This window comes from Convolutriloba macropyga, chromosome 5 (assembly GCF_964194025.1).
Source record: "Convolutriloba macropyga chromosome 5, txConMacr16.3, whole genome shotgun sequence".
Lineage (NCBI taxonomy): Eukaryota > Metazoa > Xenacoelomorpha > Acoela > Convolutidae > Convolutriloba > Convolutriloba macropyga.
In genome coordinates, this window is record NC_134472.1 from 11,854,310 (window position 1) to 11,869,708 (window position 15,399).

General features: G+C 33.8%; 1 protein-coding gene across 1 annotated transcript in view; it reads left to right on the top strand.

Moving 5' to 3' along the window:
- Positions 1-15,399, top strand: part of LOC142339141 (uncharacterized) — a 171,986-nt gene that overhangs the window by 8,000 nt on the left and 148,587 nt on the right. Inside the window, exons 3-4 of the mRNA XM_075388898.1 lie at positions 5,179-5,327; positions 9,100-9,335. Coding sequence (XP_075245013.1) covers positions 5,179-5,327; positions 9,100-9,335 — 385 coding nt within the window. The remainder of the gene's footprint in view (positions 1-5,178; positions 5,328-9,099; positions 9,336-15,399) is intronic.

Consider the following 15,399-nt stretch of genomic DNA (forward strand, 5'->3'; position numbering starts at 1 on the left):
AACGTGGATATTACAACCTGGGTCGAATAACCGAAACCTTTGTAGGTTCCGACGGAGTAATTCGATCAGCGACAATCCGAACGAAAGATGGACACTACAAGAGACCAGTAGTGAAGCTCGCTCCAGTGCTATCAATGGACGAGGATGTTTTCACGAAGGAAAACAGGGCCGGCTATGTTGGAGCTGAGCTTAAGGAATAACAAGCTTGCGTAGTTGGGGAAAGTAGAAACAAAACACTTTCTGTTGTCTTAGTCATTTAATAGTTATAGTTCTAGTTCTAGTTACAGTTTGTCACGTGAGAAAAAAGAGAAAAAGGGGGAAATAACAAAAAGCAACACACAGAACGCAGCGTAGTAGCCGCAGAAAACGGCTGAAAGTATAACTCAGCAAAATATTGCAAAACAAATTGTCTTGAGCAGTAAATAACGTGTTACTGTGTCTTGAACTAGAAATATTCCTGAGCAGTAAATTGTTACTGTGTCTTGTATTCAAAATAATATTCTTGAGCAGTAAATTCTGTTACTGTGTCTTGCATCAACGAATTATTGGAGCTGAAATTCAACTGTTACAACCCCAACTTCTGGTATTCTCAACTTGTGAGTACAAACAGCAAAAGCCAACTTAAGTTTAAATTTAAATATTTTTGCACAAACAGGTCTTAGACATATATCTTTGTCTTCGATTTGTTTTTTCTATCGGATTGAACTGGTATACATAAAGAGATCCCGTAATGTGTGATCTGTAGCAATCCAGTTCAAATTGATAGTTGAAAAAACTAAGATCAGCGAATAGTTACGAACTAAAATAGTTAATGCAACGGTAAGTACAGCAGAGCGGATATACAATTACAAAAGCGAACTGCATAAACGAAGTATCCGGACAGATTTTGTAACCACTCAGAACGAACTGGGCGGTGTAAAACTTTCTTTGTGAAACACAAGGAGAGCAGCCGTTACACCGCTCAATCAAAAAACGAAGAACAATCTTTATTTTACACACTTGGGGGTTATTGTACACACTTGGAGGTTATTGTGGACACCCCCAAGCATGTACAATGAATGAGTGTTCTTCATTTTTTCATCGAGCGGGTCCTTCTGACTAAAATGCAAAGTCTAATATTGGCTGCCTATTGTCTGGTCGGGATGATCATCAGCACAATCTGGATGCTACTTAACTACATTTTTCATTTGTGCTCGACATTCATATACTCTCTTCAAAAGTACCTTAACAAAAAGTAACTTTTTTCTACATGTACTTCTATAAATTACTTAATACGTACCCCTACTTCTGCAAGCCTTGCATTTACAAAGCATGTACAATCCCCTCACTTAGTTAAAACCTAGGGTCTGAGATACAAACCCCCATGAAAAAAAACTTCAATTTATTAAAGGAAATGAACCACCAGGGAGAAAAACCCACGAAAAAACCTGCATGTTAACATTAAAAATTATGCATTTCACCGACAGCAAATCGATATGATTCGGTCTGTTTTTTTTTTCTAGAAATTCACTTTGAGGCCTCTGTAAAGATGACCTTCATAGATAGAAAAACAGAGCGTTAACGAAGTGGGGCACATAGAAACATACCCCATTACAAAAGAAGGCGTACATGATTAAAGAAAATGAAAATCACGACCGAAAAAAAACGAATGGTATTGTGCCGCACACGAATATCAGCCATTAGAATATTTGTGATCAATTGCTTCAAATATGACATTCTGATAAACTGCTTCACTGCTTTTGATCTGTGTAATTGTCTCGTAATATAATTCATAATTTCAAAATGATTGATGCTACATCTCTTTGACAGCCATTTGCGGATCCTTTTCCGTTTTTTCCTTGAAGTTTTACTTCCGTGGGGGGGGGGGGGGGGTTGTCTTATCTAAAATTGAGTGGTATTTTTTTCCATTGTTTTTTTTTCTAAAACTTAGGTATCTTAACATTTTTTAAAAATTATATATCAATTTTCCAACATAAGGAATCAATGAAAAATTTGAAAATTTGAAAAAAATTACTAATTGTGATTGCTAACTTTAGTTTAAAAAATGAGGATGTTGGTCTGGTACTTATTTTGTCTGCTTGTTTGAGAATCTGGCAGCTGTTCAATTCAATTTCACGAGTTAAATGCCACAAACCCAGAACTCTGCAAACTTGTAGAGCTGAGCATATGATTCGTTTAACTGAACAATGTTTTCAACGCAAACTTGACTTATAGCAAAATTTGGCCAAGATGTGAAACTTCAAATCAATGAGCTAAAAATTCAAATTAGACTTTGCAAATCTTGAATTATGCTTATGTTTTGTATGAGCAGTGCAAACATTATTTTAGGAAAAAATTAAGAAAGGAAAAGATAGACCATCATATTTTCGAATTGCAATTGTTTTTAAGATTGACGTTTGTGTGTGTGACGGTGTACTGCCGGACAGTTTCTTTCTTTAAACGTACCTTCAGCCTTAAATATAGAAATTTTTTCTAAGATAAGAAGTAACAAGTTAAACTTCACTTTACACTAAAATTGCTCAGAGGCATTACCTATGTGGTAATTTTGTATTAAGTTTCTTCAGAGAGATATTGAGAAAAAAAATACACAATCAGGCTAAATCAGGCTAATCAAAATTTAGAACAGTTTTGGATTCAATTTTCATCACTTTTGCAGGAAATTGACCACATGTTTGACTTCTTTCAGATGCTTTGTCGTTTCTCTTTGTTTTTCACTTTTAAGCGATTTTTTTTGGTGATTTTTGATTAAGAAAACAAAAACAATAATATGATTTTGTTAAATTGTTAGACAGAATTGCTTATTAGAAATATGCTTATTTTTCAACTACTTCTTTTTTTGAATGTTTACATTTGGATCTCAATAGGAAAAGAACTCAAAATTAAAGGAATTCTATGATAGTCTGTGCTGTTGTCTTTTTTGGAAAGTTTATTGTTGAAATTTGATATATTTTGCATCTTTTGCCTGCACAATAGAGCTGATAAATAGTAATTATTCATAATAAGGCCCCAAAAATTGTTTTCACAACTGAAGTTTTAATTTTGTTGTTTGTTCATAATTTATCGCTTTCCATCCTCTCTTATGATATTGGTGTTGAAAAATGTCCTTTGAAATGTATACTGACGCCATAAATTAAAATGTAACATTTAATATTTCCAAACAAAAAATCTCTAAGTAAGTCAGCATGCAAAAGCGATTTAAGAAACATATGAAAATCATTTAACAAATATGTTTTCTTATATTTTAGTGGGATTGGTATTAGAAAAGAGTAATTTTGTAATTTTTATGAAAACGTTGATGTTATATTATTGACACTGCCAATTTGATTTTGCTACCTAAACTCAGAAAAGTCAAGATCGTCATTCTTATTGATACAATAAAAGATATCTGATTACCTTTCGGCGCAATTGATGTAATTCAGAGATAGCATTTCAGCACTTGTTTCAACACGACCTTAGGTCTATAAAATCAGAATGTGAAAAATTTAATCTTGTTCAGCATCTAGATATTAATATAAAAACTAATAATTGCTTTCTCTGGCAAAGAAGCCATATATATATATATATATATATATATATATATATATATAATAGGTCAGAGAAGAACAATTCAAAATTTTTTTTAGCAAAAGTAGATAATTTGGTTTTCAGAGAAACATAACTGAAAAAAAATTTTGTAAATTTTGATGACAGTATTAAAACGTAATCAATCAAAATGTAATGGTTTTGTTAAAATGGTCAGTTGTGATTTTATATGTTCCGACCAAATTGATAATCTTTCCTATAATTTGTTTTTACTCAGGTCATAAGATTTTAATAAATCTAAAATATGATAAAACTACTCTATCTATAATGCAATCTATGACATAATAAAACTATTGTACTTACTTATCAGGGAGGTTCTGAACAAAATTCGAGTCAACCGGAACAATTTCTAAAACATCTTGCACGTTAATTCTTCATAATGCAAATTCTTGTACAACTATAAGACAAGAAATATTTTTGCGAGATCTTACCAGGTAACTATTCTGTGCCATAATCCAACACGACAGACATCCGATCTCGATTAGAGAGAACAGAATTTTTTCCAGGATAAAAAATTGATAAAAAAATCCGAATGACTATTTTTTCAATTGCTCATGATAAAAATTTGGAAATGATAGCTTTTCCTCATTGTTTATAGACTTTAAATGAAATTTTTATGAAACTTTTTTGATCGTCTAAATACCAAGTCTGGTTTCAATGAATTTTTACTTTTCTTTCTGGGTAAATTTCTTTTGTATACCCGGGTCGAGAAAGAAATTGGAAAAATAAGTAAGATAAGCGGTGAAAAATTGGTTTTTCACGACAAATTTTGTACATAATTATGCGGTGAAATGAGGTGAAATTATGTATGTTCACCGCTAGAGTAAACGGTGAACTTACAAAAATGCATCACATTGCACCACTTACTACAAGTTACCGTCCTTGGACGGATTCGAACCTTTCATCTCCTGCATGGCAGGCTCTTCTTCTTCCACTGCTCCACTTCCCACTAATTTCTAGCATATTTGTTTTGAATTTCAATCAAATTCACTCTACTTTTGTAAAAGATACGCGTTAAACTTGTGTAAAATTAGCGGTGAAATTACAAATTTAAGCGGTGAAATGTTGTGATTTTTTGTAAGTTCACTGCTTACTATAGTGGTGAAATTACATAAGTTCATCACTTAAAAAAGTTTCAAAAAGATGTATGATTATTCGTGAGTAAATTTTCCGTGCGTTTTTCAATAAATGCATCTTAACTTCGTTGAGTAAAAGACAATTCGATGCGTTTTCTAAGCGGTGAATTTATGTTATTTCACCACTAAGTTAAGCGGTGAGTTTGTGTAATTTCATCGCATTCACTGCTGATCTAACACAATTTTTACACTTTTTCCTATGCAGTGAGTTTATGTAATTTCACCACATCCACCGCTTATCTTACATAATTAGGACGCTTTTTTCAAAGCGGTGATTTTTATGTAATTTAACCGCTACCAGGCAATAAAGGTTTTTTTTCACCGCATTCATCGCCTGATTTATGTAATTTCACCGCATTCTTCGCTTATCTTACAAAATTTTCCGCATTCACTGCTTACCTTACATGATTTTGCGTTGAATGGCGGTGACACCTCGACCCGGGTGATAATTACTTTTAAGGTTCAATCGATAGAGAGAAGGCGAAGGAGAACTTGCGCGCGGCTGGATTGTCTGAGAGGGACTCTGAATTCTGTATCACTGTTGCAGCAGAAGGAGGTTGTGGATTGGGAGGGAGAAACAACACCAAGAAAGACGAAAATGACAATTTGGTAACTAAAATATTCCATCGTTTTCTTTAGGAATGCTCCCTTTTTGTTACGTTATAAAAGACACCATGAAGCCTTGAAAGATATTGCTGACGCATACTTAGAAAAGGATCTTTCCAAATTGAGAGAATTTCATAATTGATTCATAATAGGCTTTATTTGTTTCAATTGAAATAAATGAAACTTATGTGGACGCTGACAAGACAATGTTTGTCCAATACGTAAATAAGTGTTATTTGGGAATCGAACTCAACGCAAGTAATTCATTAATACAACAAATATGAAAAATATCTTTGAAGATTCATAATCAGTAGTATGGACGAAAAATGAATATCTGCAATTTTTGTGTTTCTGTTTTTCACCCTTCGGAGTATTTCACCCTTCGGAGTATTTCACCCTTCGTAATCAATAAACTAGTTGATTTTCAGAAACCATCTCAAACTGGAGAAGATTAATTCGAAGAGCTATTTCAGAGAAGTGAAGAAAATATTCTTCTATTACACGTTTTTAAACCTGCAGATCAATAAACTCTTCAACTCTCAATTTCTTTCCTTATTGTTTTATACTAGAAAACTTTAGTTCGTAGAATGTGCTGTGACATTATAAAGACAACAAATAGACAAGAAAGAATTTCATTTATCACTTTTCAATAATGAATTTAGTTGATTTGATGTTCATTCCAAGAAATCTATTTCTTTTACGGCTCCGCCGTTCCGAAAATACTATAATGGTTAGTACTGAACATATAAACAGAATTTTTTGCAAGATGCACTCTACAATATGCAAAACAATAAACTTTTCTGCAATTAAGTTAATAATTTCAAAGTCAATTTTTAGCTATTTTGAGAGCTCCAAATTGCCTGAAGTATATTTACAAAAAAAAAACAATACAAAAAATTAGTTGTTCATAAAACTTTATCTGAATCGGCAGAAAACAGGGAGATAGAATCGTTTAAACAAACTTTTGAGAAAAAAAACAATATGACTTTTTTAGTTAATTTTCGTGTCATATAGTTGAAATCGTTTACTTTTAGACTTGAAACAGTAAAAAAATTACTCGTTTTAGTAAAAAAAATACCATCAACTTAACTGTTTATAGTCCAACTTTCTCTTTTTTTAAATTTCAACACGATCTGCTATTCCCCCTCCTGCCGAGCCCTTTTCTTCCTTTCCAAGTTTTCGTTCGAAATTTTAAAGTGCTCTTTTTTGTTTAATATGATTTTTACTGAAATTTGCTGTATAATAAAAACTACAGATTGAAAGCAACATTTTTGACTCTAAAATTGTCCGAGACTATGTAATAGAACATTTAACACTCCCATCTGGAACTATTAGGTCGTTTCATACAACCGAGCTGAGGGTTGAAGATAAAAAAAACAGTTGGACTTTACGTTATTTCTATGGAATTGTCTTGCGAAAATGTCTCATAAGGAGGGTAAAACCACACAAATCATTCTCGAAATTTTCAAAAACCCAGCTTTTAACTTGACTTGAGAAAACTTCCGACAACATTTATTCTAAATTTCTCAATTTTTACAGGTATTGTATTAGTTTATATCTTTTTTAATTACCTGAGTGCAAAAGCATTGGTAAAACTTAGCTTGGCTCACAAAAATAGTTATGAGTTTTCTCTTATTCAGAGAAAATCCAGAGTCTGAATCACCGAAAAATCAGAGTCTGATTCAGAGTCGTAATCGTACAAATTCAGGGCAAAAAGTGACCTGAATCAGTAAAGATACCGTTCTAAATTTCGTTATGATTCAGTAATGAATTTAGAATTGTACTTAGCGTTTGGTATAGGCAGATTCTTCGAAATTTCCCTGCCCATTGAAAATTGTAATGAGGCAAGTGAAAAAAACAATAAAAGACGAGTTGGCGGTTTGTCTGACCAGCTTAACTACTTTGTCAAGACCAGAAATTATATTTGTCCAGAATCCTTATTTTTGTCGGCGTACGGTTTTTAAATACCCAATTTTGGTCGATCGAAGCCTTTTCGTATACACAAAATCAGAGGCACTTCCCAGGCTGGAGGTGTCACCGCTAAAAATCAATAAAAGATGTAAGATTCGCGGTGAATTTGAGTAAAATTGTAAGATTTGTGTTCAATAAGATTGTAATTGAGAAAAATTGACCTCGTCTTTTTTAGTTTTTTCACTATTACAATTTTGAATGGCCAGGGAAATTTCGAAGAAACTGCCCGTACCAAACGCTAAGTGCAATCCTAAATGGTACTGATTTGTGTTCAATAGTACTGATTCAGGTCACTCTTTTTCACCGAATTTTGCTGAATGCTGAATGCGGTGAAAAAAATTTAAGCGGTGAAATTTTTTTTCACCGCTTAAGCGATGAAGAAAATTTTTCACCGCTATCAGCAGGATGCGGTGAAAAAAATTTTCCGCCGCTACCAGCAGAATCCGGTGGAAAAAAAATTTCACCGCTAAAATCGCAAATCTTACGAATTTTCCCCGCATTAATTTCAACGCTTGTCTTAAATTCACAGGAAATATCTTTGAAGTAAGTAACAGACGGCGCAGTGGAATAAGTTGATGACATGCAGGAGGTGAGAGGTTCCAACCCGTGTATGGCAGTTTTTTTGTAAGAAATCCGGTGAATGCGGTGAAAAAAATTTTTCACCGCTAAAAAACGCAAAACTTCAGTGCTTTCAGCGCTAAAAGATGCGGACGCTTTGCGGTGAAAAAATTTTTTATCACCACTATTCACCGCTAATCTTTCATTAGTTTTTGAACTAACCTCGACCCGGGTCGTTTTTTTTTCATACCCAGTTTAGGTCTATCAGGGTCTCTTCCTACCCAATATTGGTTGATCACAGTCTTCCCAGGTGTAGGCCTCGAATTATGAAAAGACCATGCTCGACGAAAAGGTGGTATGAAAAGACCATGCTGGACTCAAACAGCCCATGAAAAGAATTTAGCTGGACCTAATCGTCAGCTAGACTTTGGCTCGACCAAATTTTTTGATGCTGGACTTTAGCTCGACCCAAATATGATGCTCGACTTTACCTCGACCTAAAGTGTTGATGCTCGACCCAAAAAATTTTCATTTGCACTACAAATTGGTCTTTGCTTATAACGTAGTCAACGGGTTTTACCGTTCAAATTTTTCAATGTTTCTCATATTCACCTGAAAAACGAACTGTGCTATTAAAAATATATTTGAAAAAACGACTTATAGAACCAAATTAACTAAATCATAACACACTAAACTTACGGATGATGAAATGTCGATTGTTAGAGCTCTGTTAGCTAGCTGAATTCAGCCAAACAAATTCGGTATATTGCATAATTGCAAAAACTATTTTATCTTATGAATTCTTTAATTCTTAGGATTGTTTGGCGGAAATCCACCTGTTTTTCGAAGTTGGACTGCCTGTTGTAACGCTAGTTTGGCGTTGCTGGTAGATATTACACAACTACAAAATATAGAAAGGCTAACTGTTATTAATCCCACAAAATGCGATCCTCGACTCATGAAAAGACCGTCGTCGACCTATTAAAAGACCGTGCTCGACTTTAATTGGCTATGAAAATACTTAGCTGGACCCATGAAAAGACTTTACCTTGACTTTACCTAAGTTCTGGACTGTGTATTTATAGTCAATAAAGACCCCCCCCCCTACTAGAATTATAAAGTCTTTTCATAAGTCGAGGTCTAAACCTGGGTTCTCATAAGTTGACCTGGTCAATTGACCTCTCAAGGCAGGATAGTTTGCTCCAGGGATGGGCTCTATGAAACTTTACTTAGAAAACAATTACAGATCTGCCAAGATGAATTCGAACATATGGAACAAACACTGAAGGACGCCATGTTGATAATGGATGTGGAAATGGAGGAGGATGATGAGGACGAAGTATTGAGCGGATCTCGAGCATCTGGTGGAAAAGGTGGATCTGGCGGATCAGAGGAGCCCGATACAGTCACTTGTTTGGCTCTTGGCTGTACTGATGACAACATTGATAAACCAATCACAGTTCCGAAACCCTGCAAGCTCAAGTAAAAACTTTATTGCCTTAGCTGATTTGTTTGCACAGTTACAGATCGCGGTATGACAGAAAAATAATGCAAAGATTACTGCAAGTTTTAGCCCACAATCTGTCGCATATTTTCGCGCTCAAAGTGGAAAATTTTAGTAGCAATTGCACTAAAAATTGCGGCAGGTCTTCACCGCCTTTTCCACCGAAAAACTTTTTTTCCCTCCATTTAAACCAGGTTCTCTTCACATTAAAATTAATTATATGCGTTGAATTTTCGTATGATTAGCTATGAATCAGCTTTGAATCATGCAGTTCCAACAGAAGGATGTGGGAAAATATTAAAGTCTAACAATTGCACTTTTTTTGCGTTTTTGTTTGTATCTGTACCTTTTAAATCGCGTCAGGTGTTAAAAGTCGCAACTTTCAAAAATTTGCTACATTATCTGCAATTCCTTGACTTTTTATCGCTCCTTAGAGATGAAACCTCAATTTCAGTTTTAAACGAAAGGTCATTGTATACTTCTAATGGTACCGATTTTGTTAGTAAATATACTGGTTTTGTTTAAAAAAAAGCCTAATTTTCTATCTTACGTGTCTGAAAGTGTCTTCTAAAGAGTAACTACAAACGACAGAATCTGTTCAAAATTAGTTATCTGTTCAAAAGATTTGTTGATCTGCACATAACAGAGAAAACCGCAGCTCGAAAAACCGTTGCCATGAAATAATAAAGTTTGCTGAGACCAAATTGATTTTTGCATTTTAAAAACTACAGGCGACTGAGGCGTAATATTATTAGATGTTAAAAATGTATAAAGTTAAAGGAAGCCCATAGTCCCAAAACAGGGAGACCTAGTCAGCATATATTAAAGCTCGTGCAAAAAGGAAGGAAGTGGTGTAAAAGTTTGAAAAGACGTTCTAAACCCAATAGTTTCCGCAACCAATTACCGTTGGTAACAGGCATGGAAGGAAAGCAGACAATTTTTTTAAATTTTTGGAATGGACTACAGCGATAGTTACTTGAAGAGGCTCCCCGCAAAAACATACAAAAGTGGAAACCACCTGGGTTGAGGTTTGGCAGTAAGTTTTCGTAAGAAATGCGGTGAAACGCGCTGAAAAAAATAATTTTCACTGCGTATTTCTTTCATATTTTCGCGGCGCATGCAGTGAATCGCTGTGAAATATTTATTTTCACCGCGTTCTCAGCATTTCTACAAAAAAGAAATTTCGTTTCACTTTTTTGAACCTCTTGCCTCCTGCATGCTTTCAACTTCTTAGTCCACTGCGGCAACTGTCACTATTTTCTATGATATCTCTTGTGAATTTAAATCGATTCAGTGAACGTTGAAAAGCCAATGCGTTGAATTTTTGTAAGAAATGCGCTGAAATGCGGTTAAATTTTTTTTTCACCGTATTCACTGCAATCACCACATTTCTTTAAAAAACTCACCGCATTTCTTACAAAATTTCACCCAAAATTCGACCAGGGCAGTGTAGTCCTTTTAACTCCAAAGCAAACATTTTGTGAGAACAAAGGTGCTTTCAAATCTAACAGCTTTTGGATAGGAGCTTGAATCCTATCTATCACCTCTAAAACTTGCTTACAACGCTAGGCGTCTATTATTGTTTGCTTAAAACACTAGGTTTCCTGCATGGCTTCCAATTTAATTTTAGCAGCGTATGGAAAAGTTTGTTTTTTTTTAAAGGAAATCAACTTTAAGAGGATTTATCTGCTGTCCTTTATACAGAGAGAATAAAATTTTATATCTAGACGCTGTGAAACACGAAATCTCTGATTTCTAAAATTCTCAAGCAGAAATTAAATGATAATTTAGCTTAATCTATTCTAGAATTGGAATTATTAAAAGACCTTCCTCGAACGATTTAGGCGTGAAAAGATTGTTTTCGACAGATTTTTAAAAAGAAAATAAATTGTCTGGTCTTTGCATGATGTTATCAATTTTGATTGGAACTAAAACAAATGTCCTTGAGCGAAAAAACTTCTTCAGTAAAATAAAATATCTGGACTTTGGCTCAACTTAAGATAAATATGAAAAGACCCTGTTTGACCCAAAGTTGCTATGAAAAAACTTTTGCTCAACCCATGAAAAACTTTTGGCTCGACTTGTGGAAAGAATTAGCCTCAACTTTAACTAGGGTCTTTGACTGTGCAATTTAATTCAATATTTACCCCACCTAGAATTAATAGGTACTTTCATAATCATAGTAATTTCCCAGGTCTAGCCTAAAGTCTGGACATGGAAAAATAGGCATGGAAAATCAAGTGTTTCCTGACTTTTAGTCAGTCAGAAAACACTTATTACGACTCGAAGAACTATAATGATGATCTTTTTAATCGGTGACTTCTATATTAAAGGATACGTTTTAGAGGAAGTCAATCGAGGCTTGTGAAAAAAAGTGCGTAGGTCAATCTACAGAACAGAAGTCAAAAGCAGGGAGAGATTTTTTAGTGGTTTTGCTCATCCATTAATCTGAGAGATATAGGAAAGGAGGTGTACAAAAAAATCGCGTGCAGCTTTTTCGAAGCAGTCTTTTCTTAGTTTTAATTAGAACTTTAGGCGCATTATTGAGCTATTTTTGACATTTTGCCTTGTTGGATGCTTTTTCAGGAGTTTTGTAATCTAATTCAAATTTTTCAAGCATTAGGGGAACCTGTCGGTTGATCTTGTTATTTTAGTGGTTTAGTTGCTCTTTCAGTTTAATGGATTTTACTTTTGAGGTATGTTTGCTTAAAAATAACTGGGGTAATTTTAATCAAATTTTGCCTATTTCCGTCTTTCTACAATTTTTTTTCTTCTGAATTAGGCATTTGGTCATAGCATTTGCTGTCCAGTAATTAAAACAGAAATTTTATATAGGCATTACTACTAAGACTTGACATTTCAAGGTTTTGTAAGTCACAATTTTTAATGAGAAAAAGTATGAAAAAATTATAATTTTTCTTATTTCCTATTTCCTGTTGTTTGGACTTTTTGTTGTTCAGCGTTTCTCTGACTGAAGATTGGTAGACCACTATCAGAACCGATGAAATTTTTATAATTCTACCAAAATAACAAAAGAGAGGGAGCGTTTTTTTTAAATAAGACTTTTATAAATTTTGTGTATAATTTTTATCGGGTTTCTTCCTTTCTTTCCTCGGTTGTCACTGAATGCAGCGTTTCTATAGTTTCTATGGTTTGTTTCAACAAAAAGTATGGCCAGTTTTTGAATGACTATGTTATCCATGTTATCTATTAGTTTTTCAAAATGATTGATAGATTTAATTAGCCGGTTAATTCTGTACCATAAGTGGTTGGCTGATGCTTGAATGGTCCGGTCAAGTTATTGAATTACTTGCATCCTTCACAAATTAATTTTAATTTGGCAAACTAATCACCCGAAACGAAAAATATATAAAGCGAAAACTATTTGACAGTACATTGGTCAATCCCCGATTTTCTTATTGACACAGTTAGAACATGACAAATTTGAAATTAAAAGGTATATTCAATTTCTATTGACTAAGTTTTTTTATTCAGTTATAGATATCCAGTCACTTATTTCAAAAATTTTGGGTTTTTTTCAGAATTGCTCTGAAAAACTTTGTAGCCTTGCTAGGAGATAACCGAAACCTTCAGCCGTTTATCAATTTACTACAATCAGTTATATCAAGGTGACTTTAACCGGAGGTTCAACTAAAAGTCTGATCGCTAGAAATCCTCTGTTATGAGACCATTTCATGCACTAAAACCCTCAAATCCACAATAGTGAGGCTTGGCTAGCCGCCATTCTAGTTGTCCAGTTATTGCTGTACTAGAAGTCGTAGGTCAAACAATGAGTGGGCACAATCCTGTTGCGTTGGCTGAGGAGGACAAAATTTTAATATTGAGCATGTAGATTCATGGGTAAAAACAAAAGGTAAAGACTCAATTGCCTTGGTACAATGGTCATCTGTGGGCATAAACCTTATCCTAATAATTTTCTAAAAATCAACTAAATGTACAACTGATTTCGGCCATGAGTTCTCTAACCAAGTATTTTGTCAATTTGAAAATTTTAGACTTTATAATTTTTTGTGAATGCAAAAATAAAATTGAACTTCGCGGATCCCACTAGTCTAATAAGGTCCCCATTTCAAACGATGGAAATTTTCATCCAAGTTATCTGCTATTTTTTCAAAATGATTGACAAATTTAATTAGCAGGTTGATTTTGTTTCATAAAAGGTTGGCTGATGCTTGAAAGATCCGGTTGTCTTATTGAATTACTAGCGTCTTTTACATGATAATTTCTAATCAGCGAAGTAATCATCCCAAAAAAAACATTTACAACAAAAAAATTACAGTACTGTGGTCAAACCTCGGTTTTCTCATGATTTTTATGTTCTTCTGTTGTTAATTTTTTTTCTTGCAGCAAAACTAGATACTGGTCTGAATTCATCAAATGTGTTTAAATCTGATCATATGGGGAGGTAGCCTATTCCAGAAACCTAATCTGCATTTTGTTTCCTCTGTTTACAAACAACAAATGTTTTAAACAACCGAAATGGAAATCTTGACTGAGGCAATTCATTGATAGAGTTAGAACTTGACAATTTTGAATTGAAAAAAGTATATTCGATAACTATTGAATAAATGTTTTGATTGAGTTACAGATTTCCGCTCTGTTATTTCCAAAATTTCTGTAATTTTTTTCAGAATTGGCCTGAAAAACTTTTTAGCCTTGCTTTGAGATAACCAAAATCTTCAGCTTTTTATCAATCAACTACAATTGGTTATATCAAGCTGAATTTAGTCGGAGGTTCAGCCAAAATGCTGATCGCTAGAAATCCTCTGTTAGGAGACTTATTCATGAAACAAAACCCTCAGATCCACAATGGTTAATTCATAATCTTGGCTAATCGCCATTCTAGTTGTCCAGTTATTGCTGTACTAGAAGTCGTAACAAAAAGTTGGTACAATCCTGTTGTGTTGACTGAGGAGGATAAAATTTCGAACATCCTATTGTGTGGGTTCATAGGTAGAAACAAAAGGTAATGACTCAATTGCGTTGGTATCGTGGTCATCTTTGGGAATAAACCTTATCCCAATAATTTTCTAAAAATCAACTAAATGTACAACTGGTTTCGGCCATGAGTTCTCTAACCAAGTAATTTTTCAATTTGAAAATATTAAGACTATATAATTTTTTGTGAATGCAAAAATAAAATTGAACTCCGCGGATTCCACTAGTCTAATAAATTCCCCATTTCAAACGATGGAAATTTTTATCCAAGTTATCTTCTATTTTTCAAAATGATTGATAAATTTAATTAGCAGGTTAGTTTTGTTCCATAAAAGTTTGGCTGATGCTTGAAAGATCCAGTTATGTTATTGAATTACTAGCGTCTTTTGCATGATAATTTCTAATCAGCGAAGTAATCATCCTAAAAAAAATTTTACAACAAAAAATATTTGACAGTACTGAGGTCAAACCTCGGTTTTCTCATGATATTTTTGTTCGTCCGTTGTTAATTTTTTTTTCAGCAATACTAGATACTGGTCTGATTTTATCAAGTTTGTGTAGATCTGATCAGCTGGAGAAGAAGTTTTTTCCGGAACTCTACTTATGCATTTTGTTTCCTCTGTTTACAAATAACAAAAGTTTTTGAACAACCAAAACAAAAATCTTCACTGAGGCAAAAAAATGATAGAATTAGAATTTGACAATTGTGAATTGAGAAAAGTATATTCGATAAATATTGAATAAGTTTTTTGATTGAGTCACAGATTTCCTTTCAGTTATTTTGAAAATTTTTGAGTTTTTTTTACAGAATTGGCCTGGAAAAATTGTAGCCTTGCTTTGAGATAACCAAAACCTTCAGCCTTTTCTCAATCAACTACAATCGGTTATGTCAAGGTGATCTTAATCGGATGTTCATCTAAAATTCTGGTCGCTAGAAATTCTCTGTTAAGAGACTCATTCAGGCAACAAAATCCCCAGCTTCACAATGGTTAATTCAATTCATAGTCTTGGCTCACCGCCATTTAAGTTGACCAGTTAATACTGTAATAGAAGACTTGGGTCAAACAATGAGTTGGGAAAATC